The sequence below is a fragment of the Nansenia antarctica genome (assembly GCF_963989245.1).
Source record: "Nansenia antarctica genome assembly, chromosome: 1".
In the NCBI taxonomy this organism is placed as follows: Eukaryota; Metazoa; Chordata; class Actinopteri; order Argentiniformes; family Microstomatidae; genus Nansenia; species Nansenia antarctica.
In genome coordinates, this window is record NC_137674.1 from 62,729,756 (window position 1) to 62,747,194 (window position 17,439).

The window sequence follows — 17,439 nt, forward strand, 5'->3', positions numbered from 1 at the left end:
CATTGATGATGATGATGATGATGATGCATGCTCTGGGGCTGCATGCACAAGTCAAATGACATGAGTATGTCTTCTAATCAAATCTGATTTGATTTGATTTAAGTATGTCTTTTGATGTCCTCTAGACACAAGACTCAGTAGCCCACCCCTATACTGTATGTCCCGTATGTCCAGTAGAATTGTTCAGGCCCTCTGTTTTGTTGTTCTGTGTTGCAGTACTGATTTGTGTGAGGTGTAGACTACCACTACAGTCATGGATCACACACACGGCAACATGTCAGGTCTGTACGTGCCAAGGAAGAGGAAGACCTCACAGCCCAAACAGAAGAGTGGCGTTCCACTGCCAGGTAAATGTCACACGTTTTTTTTAGTCAGGGCCTTGGCCATTAGATGTTGGTAGATGTTGTTGAGGAGTTCTACAGCTACTATCATAGGCCTATTTTCAAATTATTCTGTAACCTGTTGCGATTGCAAATGTCCTCAATCTAAGTTAATGCCTTGCCTAATTAGTCTCCATGCGGATTCCATGCTTGTGTCTCTCTGATGCTGACCCTCACAGAGCTGTATATGCTCTGCTTCTGTTTCTATGCTCTCTCCCTCTTTTAATAGTGGTGTCCATAGAATGTGCCTTACTACAGGGCTAGTAGGATCCAGGCTAATGTGTGCATTATCCAACAGTTGTTCAGAGGGTGCCGGATCGAGCCTGTGAGATGAGTGTGATCGGATCTCCTAGGGTAAGAAAACAAAGCATCAGCTCTCTGATTCAGAAAAAGTACATTAGTAATAATAACACATATGAATACCATTTGTCAATTCAACCAAGGAAATTATACAATGTCTCTGTGGATGAATTCAAAGGAGATATGTGGTCCTCTGTGGCTCAGTTATAGAGCATGGTGCTAACAACGCTTAGATTGTGGGGTTGATTCCCGCTGGGACCATATATACTGAACAATCTATGCTCACTGCAATGTAAATCGCTTTGGATTAAAGCTAAATGGAATATATTAGTAGTAGAAGTATAATTATATATTAGATATGAAGAGTAAAGATAATCTTAATGCCTGCCTTAATGTCTAGATGATGATCCATATTCTAGTTTTTAAGCCATAACTCTTTACTTAACTCTAATTATAAACCAGTTTAAACCCTAGATTTACTAACCCTAGATTAAGCCTAAACCAGGATTAATTTAATCCATGTTTGTGCAACCCGGCCTAACTGTGCCAGACTAGATCTCTACTTGACAGTTCTGTTCTTGAATGTTCTAGAACTATGACTCGCAAACCCAGGCGGCCCAGAAGATGAAACGAACATACGGGAGAAAAAGGTAATTATCTAAACTTGTGAAAATTGTAATGAGTAACATTTTGTTTACATGTTAATACCTAGTAATCTAGTTATTGTTTTGTAGTCGTAGAATTTAACTTATTTTTGTCATTGCACAAATGGGAGTTATGGACTGTTCAAAACATACAATTCTATTGTACAGTGTATTGTGACAATGTATAAAATGCACTTTAAACGTTTTTATATTTTTAACCATTTAACAGACGCTTTTATCCAAAACGACTTACAACTAGAGATTACAGGGACAGTCTCCCTGGAGTAATTTAAGGCTAAGTGCCTTACTCAAGGGCACACTAGTGGTGGCGTTCCCAGGTGGGATTTGAACTCATGAATCAGAATCAAAATCAGAATCAGAATTGCTTTTATTACATCCATTGAACGGGTAAACAAGAGTAAAATTCTTAGGCTCAGGTTCTTCGACATTGGCATTGCAGCAGAATACAAAATCAACAATAATAGAATAAAGTAAAATAAGTAAGGTAAGTAATAAAAACTAAAGTAGAATAAGCAGGTAATAAAGTGATAAAGTGATGGTAGTTGTACTACAGGGGGACCAGTCATACTGCAGTAGAACAGTAGTGCAAAAAATGCTGTGCAGGTTACAATGAGATGAGATGCAATGTCATACAATATGCAATATAGTGCAGATGTGGTACAGTACAGGAAGTTCAAGTAGTAGTCAGGTAGTGCAAAATGCTGTACAGGTTACAATGTGACCTTCTGATCACCAGTCCAATTCACTATCCACTAGGCCACCACTATGACCCATGCCCCAAACGTAAACGTAAACATTTCTGAGCAGGTACGAGGATCTGCAGAACGTCCCCATGGGCACTGCAATGGACGACTCGGCCAGCGAATCATCATGTGGCTCCGTGGTGTCATCCAGCCTCAGCGTAGCCAATGGGACTGAGGAGCCTCCATTGGCCCCGCCCCCGGCAAGACTTCCTCACAGGCTGGTGGCTAAAGACTCCTGGCCAAACCCAACTCCTGTAGACACAGGCAGAGAGAGAGGCAGACCCCAGGACTCGTGGCCAAACCCAGGCCCTCCAGACTCAGGCAGAAGCAGAGAGCGAGGCAGACCTCAAGACTCATGGCCTAATCCAGATAACAGCAGAGAGAGAGGTCAGAGTGGCTGGTCAGTCCCAGACACCAACAGAGAGAGAGGTCGGGACTCCTGGTCCAACCCAGGCCCAGACGCAGGCAGAGAGAGAGGAAGACCTCAGGACTGCTGGCCCAACCCAGGCCCACCAGAGACAGGTCGAGAGAGAGCTCAGAGTGGCTGGACAAGCCCTACCGACTCGGGCAGGGACAGAGGTCAACACTGCTGGCCCAACCCAGGCCCGGGCCCAGTCACAAGCAGAGACAGACCCCAGGACCCCTGGCCCAACCCAGACACAAACAGAGACAGAGACAGAGGTATGGGCCAAGCAATCTTTTCAGATCAGTTAGTCGTCTTGAGTATTGCCATATTTCGTGTGTGTGTGTGTGTGTTAGTCGGCAGTTTAGATAATACTGAATGTTACAAATCTGTCCTCCCTCAGATTTCGCTCTGAAGAAGATGCAGAGAGTGGAGGTGCACAGCACACCTTCTGGTACCACCTTCCCCCAGGAAGTTAGAGAATCACCAGGTAAGTTATTACATTCCTCCCGGAAACGCTACTGTAAGTGCATAGAGTGGAAATGTGCCCAGGGTGTCGGGGCATGTGTTTTCTAATGTGTATAATGTTTTTTTATACAGCTAACCAATTGCCCAATTGAGAGTGGGACAATAAAGTTTTCTGAATCTCGGATACAGTGCCTCTCTTGTTTTTGTGTATCAAATGTACATTTTAACCATTAACGATGCTTTTATAATTAGAGATTACAGGGTCTCCCTGGAGTAATTTAGGTGCCTTTCTCAAGGGCACACTAGTGGTGGTGTTCCCAGGTGGGATTTGAACTCATGACCTTCTGATCACCAGTCCAGCTCACTATCCACTAGGCCAGGCCACCTCTAACCCCTTTTTCCTGTGACACAGCTTCACCTCCTGTTAGCAGCAGGTACAGCCAAAGCAGTCCCATGGCTCCACCTCTGGAAGAACAGAAAACCAAGAGTTTCGTAACCAAGAAGGAGCCTCCCATCTACCCCCTAGGTGAGAGAGCCTAGCAACAGTCTAAAGTGGCTTCCTCTCTCAGTCTCCTCTCCTAGTCTCCTTCCCTCCATTGTGTCCTTTTACTAAACTTTATGCGATATGCAAAACATATTTCTGCACAAGCAAACAATAAAGTATCATGTCATCTCATCTGAACTAGTGAAGTAGACAAAAACCAAATTCCTGGCAGGTGCGTATTTGTTTTATTGTTTTTTAAGTAGTCCCATCAGATCTGTGCAGATGGAGGACAGGAGATGAGATGAGGAAGCCACTATAGACTATGAGGACGCACCCTACAGGTCACCAGAATCGTTGAATCTCAAAATTCTTTGCTCGATTCCTTTGTGTCCTCTCTTCCCACCTCCCTCTCCGAACACATGGGAGGGAGGAGGTCGGATGTAAGGATGTTGGCATTATAATGTGTTGGATCTCAACAGGAAGTCAAGAGGAGCGTTGGCAGCTGCAGATCCTGGGTAAAGGCCGAGTGACGTGTCCGAAGTGTAAGAGTGTGTCCAGGAAGACTGTGGAGGGACTGAAGAAACACATGGAGTCCTGCCGGGTGGTGAGTACGCCTCACCACTACCTCAGAACATGTTATTTTTATTTTGTAGAATTATCTTAGATTGATTTCCGTTTCACAATGTACACTTTGTTCACAACTCTTTGTCCCACCCACTCCTTCATACATCAACATAGACAGACACAGACATACAGACACACAAACACTGACTCACACACAACACCCAGAATATGTAGTTATGATATTAAATCATAGTGATAATGTTGTAACACTGTACTATACCATGGCAACACATTACTACACAGCATATTCTATGTTCTCTCGTAACACAGACACTGGGTTTTTTGCTTCTGCTGAGATAGATAGATAGATAGATAGAGAGAGAGAGAGAGATAGAGATAGATAGATAGATAGATCCCCGCCCGATAGGAAATTCTGGCGTTACAGCAGCTCAGACCACAAACAACAACAACAAAATAAAGTGACAATTGAATAGTAGACTAAAATAAAAATAAAGATAGACCTAATAGACATCTGAAAAATTTATATACAGTAGAATTTAACATCCTCCAGCCTGACTCTGATCACCTCCAGCCAGAGGAGGAGTTGTACAGCCTTATTGCAGCAGGCAAAACTTAACTGAAACTTCTCATAACTTAACTGATATAGCCGACAGTATAACAGTTCCGTATGCATCTCTCTGGTCTGCACTTGTTGTAGAATCCCTTCACGTGCCAGCACTGTGGGAAACAGCTCAAGTCTTCTACAGGGATGAAGTACCACCTCATGGCAGACCACAATAACCTGGTAAGCCTTTCCCACTCCTCCACCCCCAACTGATGGTAGTGCACCATCTCATGGCAGGCCACAACAACTTGATGGCCCCAATCCCAACTGATGCTAGTGTGCCACCTTATGGTACACTATACTATCTTTGTCTTTGTCTTATAATCGTCTGGTTTCTCCAGCCCTCGCCAGAGGACGGGAATGGCCTGGACGAACAGTCAGTGAAGGAGAAGCTGAGGAAGGTTCTGAAGAGGATGGGCAAATTAAAATGCTCCAAAGAGGTAAAATAAGTCATACAACCACTACTACAATAACTCATACAACCACTACTACTATACCTCATACAACCACTACTACAATACCTCATACAACCACTACTACAATAACTACAATAACTCATACAACCACTACTACAATAACTCATACAACCACTACAGTATTATATATCTGAATTTCATTGAAACTATACAGCACTCGTGTTAAACTTTGTATGAGGGGTCTGGTAAACGTGGTGGTTTAAAATGCTTCCATTGTGGGTGCTTAGATACTGGAGTGTTGTGTTCTGTTACATTACAGGGCTGCAGTTGTGTTACAGTCAATGATGACATTACCGCCTGCTTCATTACCTCCTGCTTCATTACCGCCTGTTTCATTACCGCCTGTTTCATTACCCTCTGTTTCATTACCACCTGTTTCATTACCGTCTGCTACATTACTCTCTGTTTCATTACCACCTGTTTCATTACCGCCTGTTTCATTACCGCCTGCTACATTACTGTCTGCTTCATTACCATCTGTTTCTTTACCGTCTGTCTCATTACTGTCTGTTTCATTAACGCCTGTTTCATTACCGTCTGCTACATGACCGTCTGTCCCAGGGCTGCACAGGTAGTTTTACCAGTATCATGGGCTACCTGTACCACATGAAGAAGTGTGGCAAGGAGGAGTCGGAGCTGGAGAAGCTGCTGCTCAACTGTCGACACTGTGGCAAGGCCTACAAGTCTAAGGCGGGCCTGGAGTACCACCTGAGGTCCGAGCACGGCCCAGTGAGTCTGTCAGGACAGAACACAGCGTGTAGATGCTTACAGTACCCTCTTACAGTGCCCCCAAAATCCCCTTTACAGTGCACGCATGTATATAGGAGTGTCTATGTGTATGTGTGTGTGTGTGTGTGTGTGTGTGTGTGTGTGTGCGTGTGTGCACGTGTGTGTGTATTAGGTTACAGTATAGCACTATTATTGGCTATATATTACACGCATGATATGGGGGGTGCTGAGCCACCTCCTGTAATTCCAATGCTGGCTGTTTCGTCCCCTTCCAGGCCCCCCAGACGGCGGAGGAGGAGGAGGTGAAGGCCCAGATCCAGAGGGAGGCCAACCCAGAGAGGACCTCCAGCGGCAGGGTCAAGCGCATGTCGGCCCAGGTGGCCGTCTTCCACCTGCAGGAGATCGCCAACGAGGAGCTGCTCAAGGAGTGGCCCAAGAGGAAGGTCCAGAGAGACCTGGTCCCCGACGACAAGAAGGTGAGAGTAGCACTCCATGGTCGTCACCAGTAGGTACAGCTGTGTCTCTCCTAAAATCCAGATTTTAAACACTAACACTAACCCCACACCTTATGCCTAACCCTCCTAACTGCCAGCCTTTGGGAAGGTTACGCTGATCCTAGATCTGTGCTTAATGGTATACCTCTGTCTGCAGCGAGGTGCCGAAAACATCTTGAGTGACCACAAGATCGCATGTCTACAAACACCTGTGTCAGGCTACACCCTAACTGTCCCTCCTAAGACCTCTTCATCCCCTGTACCCCCCTGGACAGTTTCTCTGTAAATGTAAATATATAAAATAAAAATAAAAATTCTTCCTTCTAGCATTGTGAATGCCAATGGCCCCTGGCCTTAGCATAGATTACTTTTTCTTGCGGTGACTGATGGATAGATGATTCACTTACTTAGACAATGTGACAGCAGCTGGAGAAAGCGGGAACAAGTCGGCAACCAATCAACATTTTCAGACTTTTATTTGGAAAAATGTAAACAAATTGTGACACGTTCTAATGCTTTGGTCCTCATATTGGCAACCAATCAAAATGTTTGAACTTTTCTTTTGAAACACGGAACTACGTTTCAACGTTGTTGAGAATCACAACACAAACTCGCTACTCAAGCCAAAATACTGCAAGGCAATGGATTCGGTGAGTAATCCCCACTGCTACTGCAACTATAACTCTACTTTACATTGTTAGCAGGCTCACAAAACAAGCTGTGTTAGTTGATTAGCGATCTGTCATTGATTTTCAACAATGCAGAAATGTATTCAAATTTTTCAAAAGAAAAGTCTGATCATTACATCGGATCCCATTATGCGGACCAAAGCATTAGAACGTGACACAATTTCAACGTTGTTGAAAATCAACGACACATTCGCTAACCAAGCCGAAACATTGCAATATAACAACAAAGTGGTGAAAATTGATTTAAACTTTTCAGAATAAAAGTCAGAACATTTAGTCGGTTGCCGACTTGTTCCCGCTTTCACCAGCTGCTGTCACAAATGTGACAGGGCATGGTTAAAAAGTCCGCAAGTAGGGCAAAATCTTTTTTCAGTTTTTTTCCAGATTATGAAAGGATAGATTGTAAGCTTTAAAATGATGTGTCATACATTGAAATCTGAAACAAGTTGAAGAAGTCATGGATATTTGAATGTTGATACCCCCTGAACCACCGTACTGAGATATCCAGCCTCAAAGTCTTCAGAGACGTTTTTCACAGAGGTAATGGGTGGGAACAATAGCTGGTTAACTCCACCCTAATCACTCAATACAACCACACCCTCAAGACAACCACTCCCCCATTACACTACCTGTCATTATCTACCTGTCATCTGTCAGTGGGGTTGTCAGCTAACCCTCAGGAAACAAAATTGCAGGGCTGACACGTTTATATAGCTAAACAACAATAATAATAATAATAATAATAATTCAAGATTCATGATTTTTTTATGTGCCAAAAGTTTATTACATCCCATTACAAGTACAAAGTAAAATTCATGGCAATGGAAAAAATTAGGCAAGATACAATTGAGCAATACAATAATAGAATGGTAAAAAATAATAATGTTGTGTCTGTGTGCATGCATTTATCATTATAGTCCATAAAGCATCTAGTGGGACTTCGGTGTAGTTCCTTCCCATCCCATATGGGCATCAAAGCTGTAATAAAAAAATAAGACAGTACATTTAAAATGATTGCCCTCTGTTACCAACACCACTTTTAACGAAATAGCCTACTATTATCTTCATAAAATAGAATTGCTTATACAATGACAAAGACAAATACCTGAAGTGCTGGTGACTCTCATCAAGGTGTCATCTCTCAGAACCTCTCACCTTGTCATTCTGTAATACACATTTCAGGTCAGAGGTGTGGACACTTCTCTAGTGTAGGTTTTCCATAGACTCAGGCCCTGTCCACACCTATACGTTTTTTTGATAAACGTGGATTTTTATATTCGTTTTGGGGGGTTCGTCCAGATGCAAACGAGTTTTTGCCCCCTGAAAACGAAGATGTTTAAAAACGCCTGCCAGAGTGAAGATGTTTAAAAACGCTGTATATTCGCCGTATATTTTTGACGTGTGGACGAGATAGACGGAGCTTTTTGTATTCGTCACGTCATCATGCGCGTAGATTTCTATGATCATGCGCACTGCAGCTGCTTGCTGTTCCCTCCAACGTCATATCCTAGCACCAGTAACTACTATTACAACAGGCAACGGTGTTCGAGGCTACACAAGCGAGGAAAATGGATGTGAACAAAGTGCTTCTAGTTCTTTCACTGTTAACTGGACTTTTAACCTGTTTACAGATAAATGCACAGTTAATGATCGAGAACATTGAGAGACAGAGGCGTCTGATTGGCCAGCGGGGCTATGGGGATAATATTATATCGCCGACTACTGGTGTGGAATGCTCAATGACAGTGTTTATATTGCGTTTAAACATGTTGGTGTGGACGGTAATATTTTTATATACGAAAAACGTTTATCAAAAAAAACGTATAGGTGTGGACAGGGCCTCAGTGTAAGAAGTAGGCTAGTGAAATAATTTAAATTCACAGTATTATTCTACAGCAAATCTACATATCAATGAATTAATCATTATTTTTGATTCCACACAACATTATCGTTCATTACAAAAGCATTTACTTTTTCTATAATCTATTATATCTCTAACAAAGCTAGCTAGCTAGCTAACAAGCTAACACTTGTTTGGCTAGCTGGTACACACAAAGACACTAAAATGGTGCATGAAACATATTACACTATGTTGCATGTTTAGTAGGTCTGCAACAAATGTATTTATTCATTATGTTTTATCTTTGACAACCTATTTCTTCCTCCCACCATCTCCTATTAGTTTTGTAGAGGGGTGGCATAATTGTGGTGAGCAGTTTCAGTGGTTTGATAACTGATGCTAACAACGGGGCTATCTACCTTACTCACAAAACAACAAATAACTGTTTGGCTATCCTAAGTAAACAACACAAAATCCTAGTAAACAACACATGTAACTCACTAAAACTTACCCAAGAACACAGCAGAAGGTCTGTCTGCAGACGACTGTCCCAAGAATAGTGAACTGATTTGGAGATCAATGTCTAACATTCCGTTGTCATCTGTCATCTCAGATTCGGAGTTCGGAGTTCCCATTATGTATAGTCCAATATGAAGGAGTTCATTAATTGCCCACTGTCGATATTTCTGCCTGCTTTTGAAATTCTGTTGATAGCATTAGCGAGAGCTTCAGCCTCCATCTTGTAAACTTGTCAACAGATCCACACGCACGCACATGGCTCCTTACATACAGCTGGGGTGGGCGTGGCTACACACACTGCCACACTAATACCCCCCACCCGACTTTGCTAACTAAATGTAGGTATTTAGTGAATGTAAAACTGTTGGATATGATATCGAGTGGGTTCTTCATCGCTTCGTTTGTCGTCCTATGCCAAAAACCGGAAAACTATTTTTTTCACAACAAGACTTGTTTGGCTCGATTGCGAGGTTTCACAATTGCCGAGATGCGGACCTTTTAATGAAACCGTGTCACAAATGTATTTGTTGTAAACCGCTTTAGATAAAGGCGTCTGCTAAATGCCATAAATGTTTGTGTGTTTTTCGCATCCCCATGGCCTTCCATTGTCCAACTTGATGGGTATTGTCCTCTTGTGCTCCACAGCTGAAATACGCACGCCCAGGGCTGCCTGCCTTCAGTCAGGAGGTCCTCAGGAAGTGGAAGAATGAAGTGAAGCTGCAGAGGAAAGTGCAGTGTCCAAACCAGGTAGAGTACCACCACCCATGGACTTCTGAATGATCTGTCATTCTCCCACACACACGGAAGACCCAATCGTCTACCATTGGCATCCTCAAGGTCTGTCTCAGGACAGGGCTATACCTCGTCACCAGAGTGTGATTCCAAATCACCTCCGCTACATTCTACAGTAGACTTTTTACTCACTCTTGTCAAGTCAAGTCATCTTTATTTATAACGCACGTTTAAAACAAATTGCGCTGACCAAAGTGGTGTACATGGATTAAAATCACAACAAAAGCAATAAAATCACCATATATACATTCTCAATAACATAAGCATAAAGACATACATAAAAAGTACATAAAGAACAACAAATCAAAACCACATTAAGGAAACGCTAAAGAATATAAGTATGTTTTAAGCCTGGATTTAAAGGGATCGATGGAGGGGGCAGATCTGATTGAGAGGGGGATGCTATTCTACAGTGTAAGGGCACTGCGACAGAAAAGGCACAGTGTATACTGTAGCTGTGTTGTGCAATGACATTAGAGACACATTGAATCTTTGTTTTCCTCAGGGTTGTGACTCGGTGTACACCAGTGTGTCTGGCCTGAAGGCTCATCTGGGCCTCTGCACAAGGGTACAGAATCAATTCTTTCACTTTTAAAGCGCCTCTCATCTACACAATGAAGTATTTCACCATACTGTACTGTATATAGTGTAAAGAAAGTCTGTAATTTGAAAATATGTTGACAATTTTCACAACCATTTTATTACATTGTAATGTAAGCAGAGTCAAATAACCCATTTAAGGCGACTCATTGAAAGATGAATTCAATGCTTATTCTTTTCATGCAGGGTGACTTTGAAGCAGGGAAATACAAATGTCTGATATGTGACAAAGAATTCAACTCCGAGAGTGGGGTGAAGTACCACATCAACTCTGTCCACTCTCAGGTAAGGGATATAGCTTACGCTTACACCAAATGGCAACATCAAATTGATATCCGACAGCGTTGCAGTTTGTGTCGATAGCGTTGACTGTCGACTTGTACCAACGACACTGAACTCCCTGTGTTTGGACAGGACTGGTTTGTGGTGAACAAGAAAGCGTCCAAGAACTTTGAGAAGCTTCTGAAGACCAAGCCTAAGGAGGTGTTACACAATATGGACGAGCCCACTGACCACCACCACCACCCCAACCCTCACCCCCAGCTCCACAACCAACACCCCCCAGCCCCTCTCCCCTACACCCCAGGCCTTGAGGCTTGGCCGCAGGACAGGAGAGCCCCCCCGGGGGGGCCGGGGCCTGAGCCAACACCTCAGGACAAACATGGAGCGACCGAGGGGAAGAGGAGGGAGAGGGGGAAGGGGAGGGGGAGCGGGAAACATAAGGACTGCTATGAGTTCAGCGGGAGTGACAGCCACAGTAGCAGCAGCAGCACTAGCTCCAGCAGCGAATCAGAGACAGAAGAGCCCGAGGGACAGACACAGCACGACCAATGGGCTCTGAAGAGGCCCAGCATCATTGAGACCCGGCCGGACCTCGCCAAGCGACCCAGGAGTGACACCTAGGTCATGTTAAAACATTTTCTCCTCCCCTCATGTCAAGTCGGGAGAAATGATTTCTTCAAGGAAGGGAGGTAGGAAAGAGGCATTTTAAGAGCATTCAAACAGGGCCCTCGTTCCCTCATATCCTGCTTCTGGAGCTAGTGGATTGAAGCGAGGAACTCTATAAGTGGTTTCAGTATAACACGGGGATATGTAGTCTGTATATGTGTTTCAACTGTAACTATTCAACTGTTGTCTTAGCCAACTTTTAAATGTGTCTTATTCTTTTAATACATTTGATAACCTTTTTTCCCCCCTTCCTGTTTACTTAGAATTTGACACTTTATTCTAACTCCTAATAATGGGTACTGTTTATGAGAAGAAGTGGTTATCTGTTGGCTTGTGCAGACTGTGCCTAGTGTATGGATCTATAACTTCATACCACTCGTCCTATGTACCCTTATATCAGGGGTCTCCAACTCTAATGGCCTGGGGGCCGCCAGTCTGGTTTTGGTATGAAGTCAGAATCAGTCTAGGGGCCGCAAGAAAGCAGTTTGCGGTCCGCATTTGGCCCTCAGGCCGCCAGTTGGAGATCCCTGCTTTACATGTTGTCAGACCTCTTCTCTCCAATGCATATTTAACCAATAGCATGTGGTGTTTATGTAGCCTGAATTTTTTATAACTTGGATTAGTGATATATGGTAATGCAGGATGAAGTCGAACTACAGTGAGTGATCGTCAGTTGTGTGTCAGTGGTGTTTTGAAGCTGCGTTACCTTGTGTGTGTGTATGTTCAGTCAGGATGGAACTAGGTGCAGTTGTTATTTAGTTAATGCTGCATTCACGTGCTCCTCAGAAATAGGAATTTTTCAACACTGCAACTTGTGTTCCCACTTTGAGCTCTCTCAGAATTAACAAATAAGGAGCTCTATGCTACATCTTACACTAAATCTTTGTGGAAAGCTCAGAGTTAAATAAAAGAGGAGCACTTGAATGCACCATTACTCCCTTTGTGCCCCCCTGTACTGTTCCTGCAGTTTTATGAATGTATTTTTTGTTGATTCTTCTCTCTTGTTGTTGATATTCCTGTGTGACCTCTGTTTGAGCAACAACTTTAGGAATAGATTTATTATATCTACATACATTTTTTTTTTTTTTTAACAAGGAAGAAAGAATTGCTACCTTCAAATGATACAAACGACGCTCCATTAGAGATTGACTCTGTTCAAAGTGGGTCCCGGTCTTTCATATTATTGGCCTTCAGTTGATGCCTTTTGAAATGTAACTTCCACAACCACCTTTTAGTTCAGTGTCCTCCATTATCCCTGAGACCAAAACTAGATGCATCATGCATGCACTTTTTAATGTCAGAATTAAATGAATTGCTGCTGAGGTTTCCGTAACCTAATCTTGTGAAACAGTGCCCTAATTTGTAACATTGGACACTAACTAGACTCCTTCCGAAGATGTATGTTCAGTCTGCAATGGTTTTTGTTGTTAGTTAAAAACAAAAAAAAACAAAAGAAAAGAAAAAGTTAATTTCACAAGTTTGTGGACATTTGTATTCATGAAAAAGTATTGTTTCAAGACTAGAAAACATTAAATATTACTTATTATACTTTTTTATGTGCTGCTATGAACTAACAACAGCAGTGTTATATCAAGAGGTGAAATAAAATATTTCCATAGACTTCATTTGTGACTCAATTGTCTGCATTGATTTTGCAGGGTCAACAAACGTCTTGTACAATCCTGAGAAAATGCCAGTTTATGTACAAACCTCTATCAAAGGAATAAAATATGAAGAAATACCAAAATAATAAACAATGTTATTCTCCTAAGAGAAGTGTTAATTACGCACAGAATTAATGCACAGTAAAGTTGCGGTGTGCAGAGCTTTGGCCCCCACTTGTGGCTGAAATGTGTATCGCAGGCATGCGCTCAAGCAATGCACCACTTCGCCCGAAAGGGGGCAGCAGTTCCGCGGTCACAACAAACATGGCGGTGCAGATCTACTTCCACATTTATAAACCTGTTAGTGAAGAATAACACCCTATTCAGTGGATTATTCTAGCAGTTGGCAACGATCTGGATCGTGGAGGAGGTCAACTAGGTAAGTATTATTTGTTATGAAGTCTATAGAAAGGCTAGCGTTAATGGGTAACTGTATAGCGGGGATGAGGGATTCGAACCTGGGTCGCGGGGTCCGCCAGTCAGGCCGCTGATGGACCGGGGTACATACCCTCTGAGCTAAGGAATACCAGGCATTTGACGTGGATTTTCTCCAGGTCTTTTGTGTGGTATCACATTGTCACTGTTAACTTAGAAGTGGACATCTAAATTGCAACATAGGTTGGTGTTTACCAACAATGTGTTATATGAAAGTCCAGTTAGCCATCTAGTTAGTAGCATGCTAAGTCATGGCTAGGCTCTGGCAGCGACTGAGAGACTGAGCCAGGTCTGCAAACGTATAGATTGTTGTGGATCAGCCTTGATCAATGTTCTCCATCACACACATGAGCTAGGCCCTCAAGTCATGCATCTATGTTAGAAAACGTGTTAGCTTGCTAGCTTACTGTACTAGCTACAGAACTTCTAAACAGTATGCAGTTCAATTAGCTAGATAGATTAGATAGATGATCATAAACGTGCATGCCATGTGTCAGGCTCTTGCACAAGTACCGGTGGGCTGTAGGGTCCTTTCCCCACACTCTCGCCTTTCCTTCAGGTATGCTGTGAGATTATGACAGCCAGCTGCAGCTACAGTAGCTGACACTAGGGGTGTTGATGGAAACCGTGGCCCTGAAGTTGGGTCAACAACAGGATAGCGAGGTCATGGGTGTCCCCCAAGCAGACAACACAAAGCGGCAGACTGACGGTCTTGCACAGGGGGAGACACCACTGGGAGACATCAATGGAGGACTCGTGGATGAGACCATGGATTCTGCTGTTGCTGCACAGGGTAAATAGAAACTGTTTATGATGGTTATGATGTTTTTTGTAATTGGAATGTGGTGCTTGTAAGATAAAGTTCACTTTATTGTCATTGACCAAGAGGGTATTTGTAAGCCTGGATTTTCCTTTAGCGACATTGATGGAATACCCCCCAGAGCACAAGTACTGAGGGATGTAGTTCTGAGAACAGGATTAGCCATGATGGAGCAGTTAGAGGTTAAGTGCCTTGCATGAGGGCAACACCAGTAGGTGGTAGGATACCTTAGATATGATGCCAGTAACCCTCCAGTCACCAGCTCACATACAGCTCCCTCCTGGGGTGGGAATCAAACCAACGACCTACCGATTGCTGGCCTGCCTCTCTAACCCCTAGGCTACCTGCCGCTTGTGTATCAGACGTAGATCAAACCCAGTGTTCCCAGTTTCTAAGCCCAAACGTATGTCATTTAGACCAAGAGAATTGATTCGAGAATTACATTTGGGTTTACAAGTCTCAGGCACGGCCAGACCCATTATGAGGACGACATGATTCCAAATCACCTCCTCTACACTTATAGCTTTTATATACAATAAATAAAGTGTATTTGATTCCCACAGGCCGCATACATAGGCTAACTGTACAGTATGTTAACTGTCAGTTTCTGAGGTTATTAAGGGACCTGCAGCTAAATGATCATTGACCAACACTGACTGTCGTGGCCCATACTACTGCGATTACACCTTTTCCTGTCTTCCTGTCTAACAGGACAGGAGGAGCCTCTCTCCGAACAGCCCTCGGAGGACGCAACCCCTAACTCAGACGCAACACCCAACCCAGGACCGACCCTCAACTCAGAACCGACCCCCAACTCAGAACCGGCCCCCAACACAGAACCGACACCCAACTCAGAAATGTCACCCAACACAGAACCGACACTCAACACAGAACCGACACCCAACCCAGAACCGTCACCCAACTCAGAACCGACACCCAACTCAGAACTGACCCCCAATTCAAAGGGACTGCAACGGAGGTCCGCGAGACAACCGAAGAAGGCTAAGAAAGCGGACATGGAGTATGACTTTGACCCAGACAAAGAGAGCGAGAAACAGAAAACCCCCAGGAAGACCCCTGCTAAAACGAGGCCTGCTAAGAAGACCCCGAAGAGGAACGCTGTGAACGTGAGCACAGATGCTGACCAGGACTCTGTTGAAGACATGCAGCAGAAAGAGAAAACCCCTAAACGGAAATACGTCAGAAAGACACCAGCTAAAAAGACAGCACGCTCGGTTACATGCACCGACCAAATACCTGTTGAAAATACGCCGCAGGAAGAGGCCCCTAAAAAGACCCCAGCCAGGAAGACACCAGCTAAGAAGACCCCTGCCAAAAAGACTCCTGCTAAAAGAAAGACCCCTCAGAAAAAGGCGCAGGTCTCGAAGACTGACTCTGAACAGGAGCCTCCCAAAAAGACCCCAAGGAAAAAGTCGGTGCAGGCACAACTAGGAACAGTGCAGGCCGACGCCATGCCCGTCCCTGCGGCCCTGGAGGACCTGAGGGAAACCCCAGAGGAGCCAGAGACCACACCCGGAGGCAGGCCAAAACGGAGGGCTGCCACTGTGTATGTTACATTGTTTACATTCCATTGTTTACATTCCATTATTTACATTCCATTGTTTACATTCACCTTATAAGGCATTGTCATTGTGATGTTGTGTGCTTTGTTGGCATATCATCAAAAGAGGAAGACAAACGATCATAAAATGTCTATACGCCCTATCATACACCTTGTATGCTCAACTGGCAAGATACATCGAATTATACAGCGTTGATTAACAAATAAACCTGATGAAAAATTAGTAATAGATGCCGACCAAATCGTACTGTATATTTTATATTGCATACTGAAATTGTGGACGGTTTTGGAAAACATTAGGCCCAGATAACTGTAAAAGAATTCTGCACACACCATAATACATTTACTTTTGAGGCCTTAATTCCCTGCACCATAAGAAAATAACAGCGTCATGTGTTGTGTGTGTGTTAATCTGCTATTCCTAAATCCAACTGTTTTATGCCCTCTGTTCTGTCCTTAGTGCATTGAAGTACCTCCACAATCTGGCCTTGGAGGTACTCAACAAGCCTACCTGGAACGAGAGGAACCTTAGCCTAGGCCGCGACTCTGACACGAAGAAGGCCCCCCACAAAGCCAAAGGAAAGAAGAGGAAACGGCTTGACAGCGACCCAGCCGAGGACTGCGATTTTGTCCCGGAGGGCGAGGAGGAGGATGAGGAGGAAGACGAGGGGGAAAGCGACGAGTATTTTACTCAAGACGACTTCGACTCGGACTTGGAGTCAACCTCCACAGACCCAAAGGGTCTTGCCCATAGCGTTGTGAGTAGAGGTTTACTAGCGTACGCTTAGGATAGATCAGGAGTCTCTGGACACAAAGATTTTGTTGTATGAATTAAGTATTTCATGATTTCGATTTTACTATTTTACAAATAGTGACCATCAACAGTTCACACATTAAATCAACAATACACACATTCAATCAACAATACACACCTTCCACAAGAGTAATTTAAGATGAGCCTCTTGTCTCACTGGTCTCTCTCTTCCGTGCCTCTCTGCAGCGGACTCAGGTTAGATGCCATGGCCGATCCACCAACGGCCTGACCAACAACCTCATGCAACCTGTCTGGGCGTGCAACAAGTCCACACAGAAGTTGTAAGTGGTAGACCTGTCTCCAATTTAAAACACTGTAGGGCCGACCAGAACCAAACTGCTGGTTCAGATATTTTCCTTCCACGTTGTCCTTTCCAGCATTTTTTTTTTTTTTGGAAACTATGGT

The 17,439-nt window shown here is 43.7% G+C and overlaps 3 protein-coding genes across 3 annotated transcripts in view; all 3 read left to right on the top strand.

The window, feature by feature from the left end:
* Positions 1–215: 215 nt before the first annotated feature.
* Positions 216–3,111, top strand: LOC308151845 (uncharacterized protein; the record flags this gene model as incomplete). Its single annotated transcript, XM_080524731.1, has 6 exons — positions 216–347; positions 679–734; positions 1,272–1,330; positions 2,153–2,352; positions 2,895–2,981; positions 3,092–3,111. Exons 1-6 carry the CDS (start codon positions 254–256, stop codon positions 3,109–3,111), a joined length of 516 nt encoding a protein of 171 aa, XP_080380857.1. The 5' UTR covers positions 216–253.
* Positions 3,112–3,401: 290 nt separating this feature from the next.
* LOC308165454 (zinc finger protein 512-like) lies at positions 3,402–13,234 on the top strand. Its single transcript, XM_080539609.1, has 10 exons — positions 3,402–3,485; positions 3,923–4,047; positions 4,726–4,812; positions 4,974–5,072; positions 5,670–5,837; positions 6,113–6,313; positions 10,025–10,126; positions 10,677–10,739; positions 10,958–11,056; positions 11,186–13,234. Exons 1-10 carry the CDS (start codon positions 3,413–3,415, stop codon positions 11,672–11,674), a joined length of 1,506 nt encoding a protein of 501 aa, XP_080395735.1. The 5' UTR covers positions 3,402–3,412; the 3' UTR covers positions 11,675–13,234.
* A 2,261-nt stretch (positions 13,235–15,495) lies between these two features.
* Positions 15,496–17,439, top strand: part of gtf3c2 (general transcription factor IIIC, polypeptide 2, beta) — a gene marked incomplete at its 5' end in the record, with an annotated part of 38,561 nt that continues 36,617 nt past the window's right edge. The window contains 3 exons of the mRNA XM_080524738.1: positions 15,496–16,205; positions 16,681–16,978; positions 17,221–17,315. Of these exons, the coding sequence (XP_080380864.1) occupies positions 15,496–16,205; positions 16,681–16,978; positions 17,221–17,315 (1,103 nt within the window). The remainder of the gene's footprint in view (positions 16,206–16,680; positions 16,979–17,220; positions 17,316–17,439) is intronic.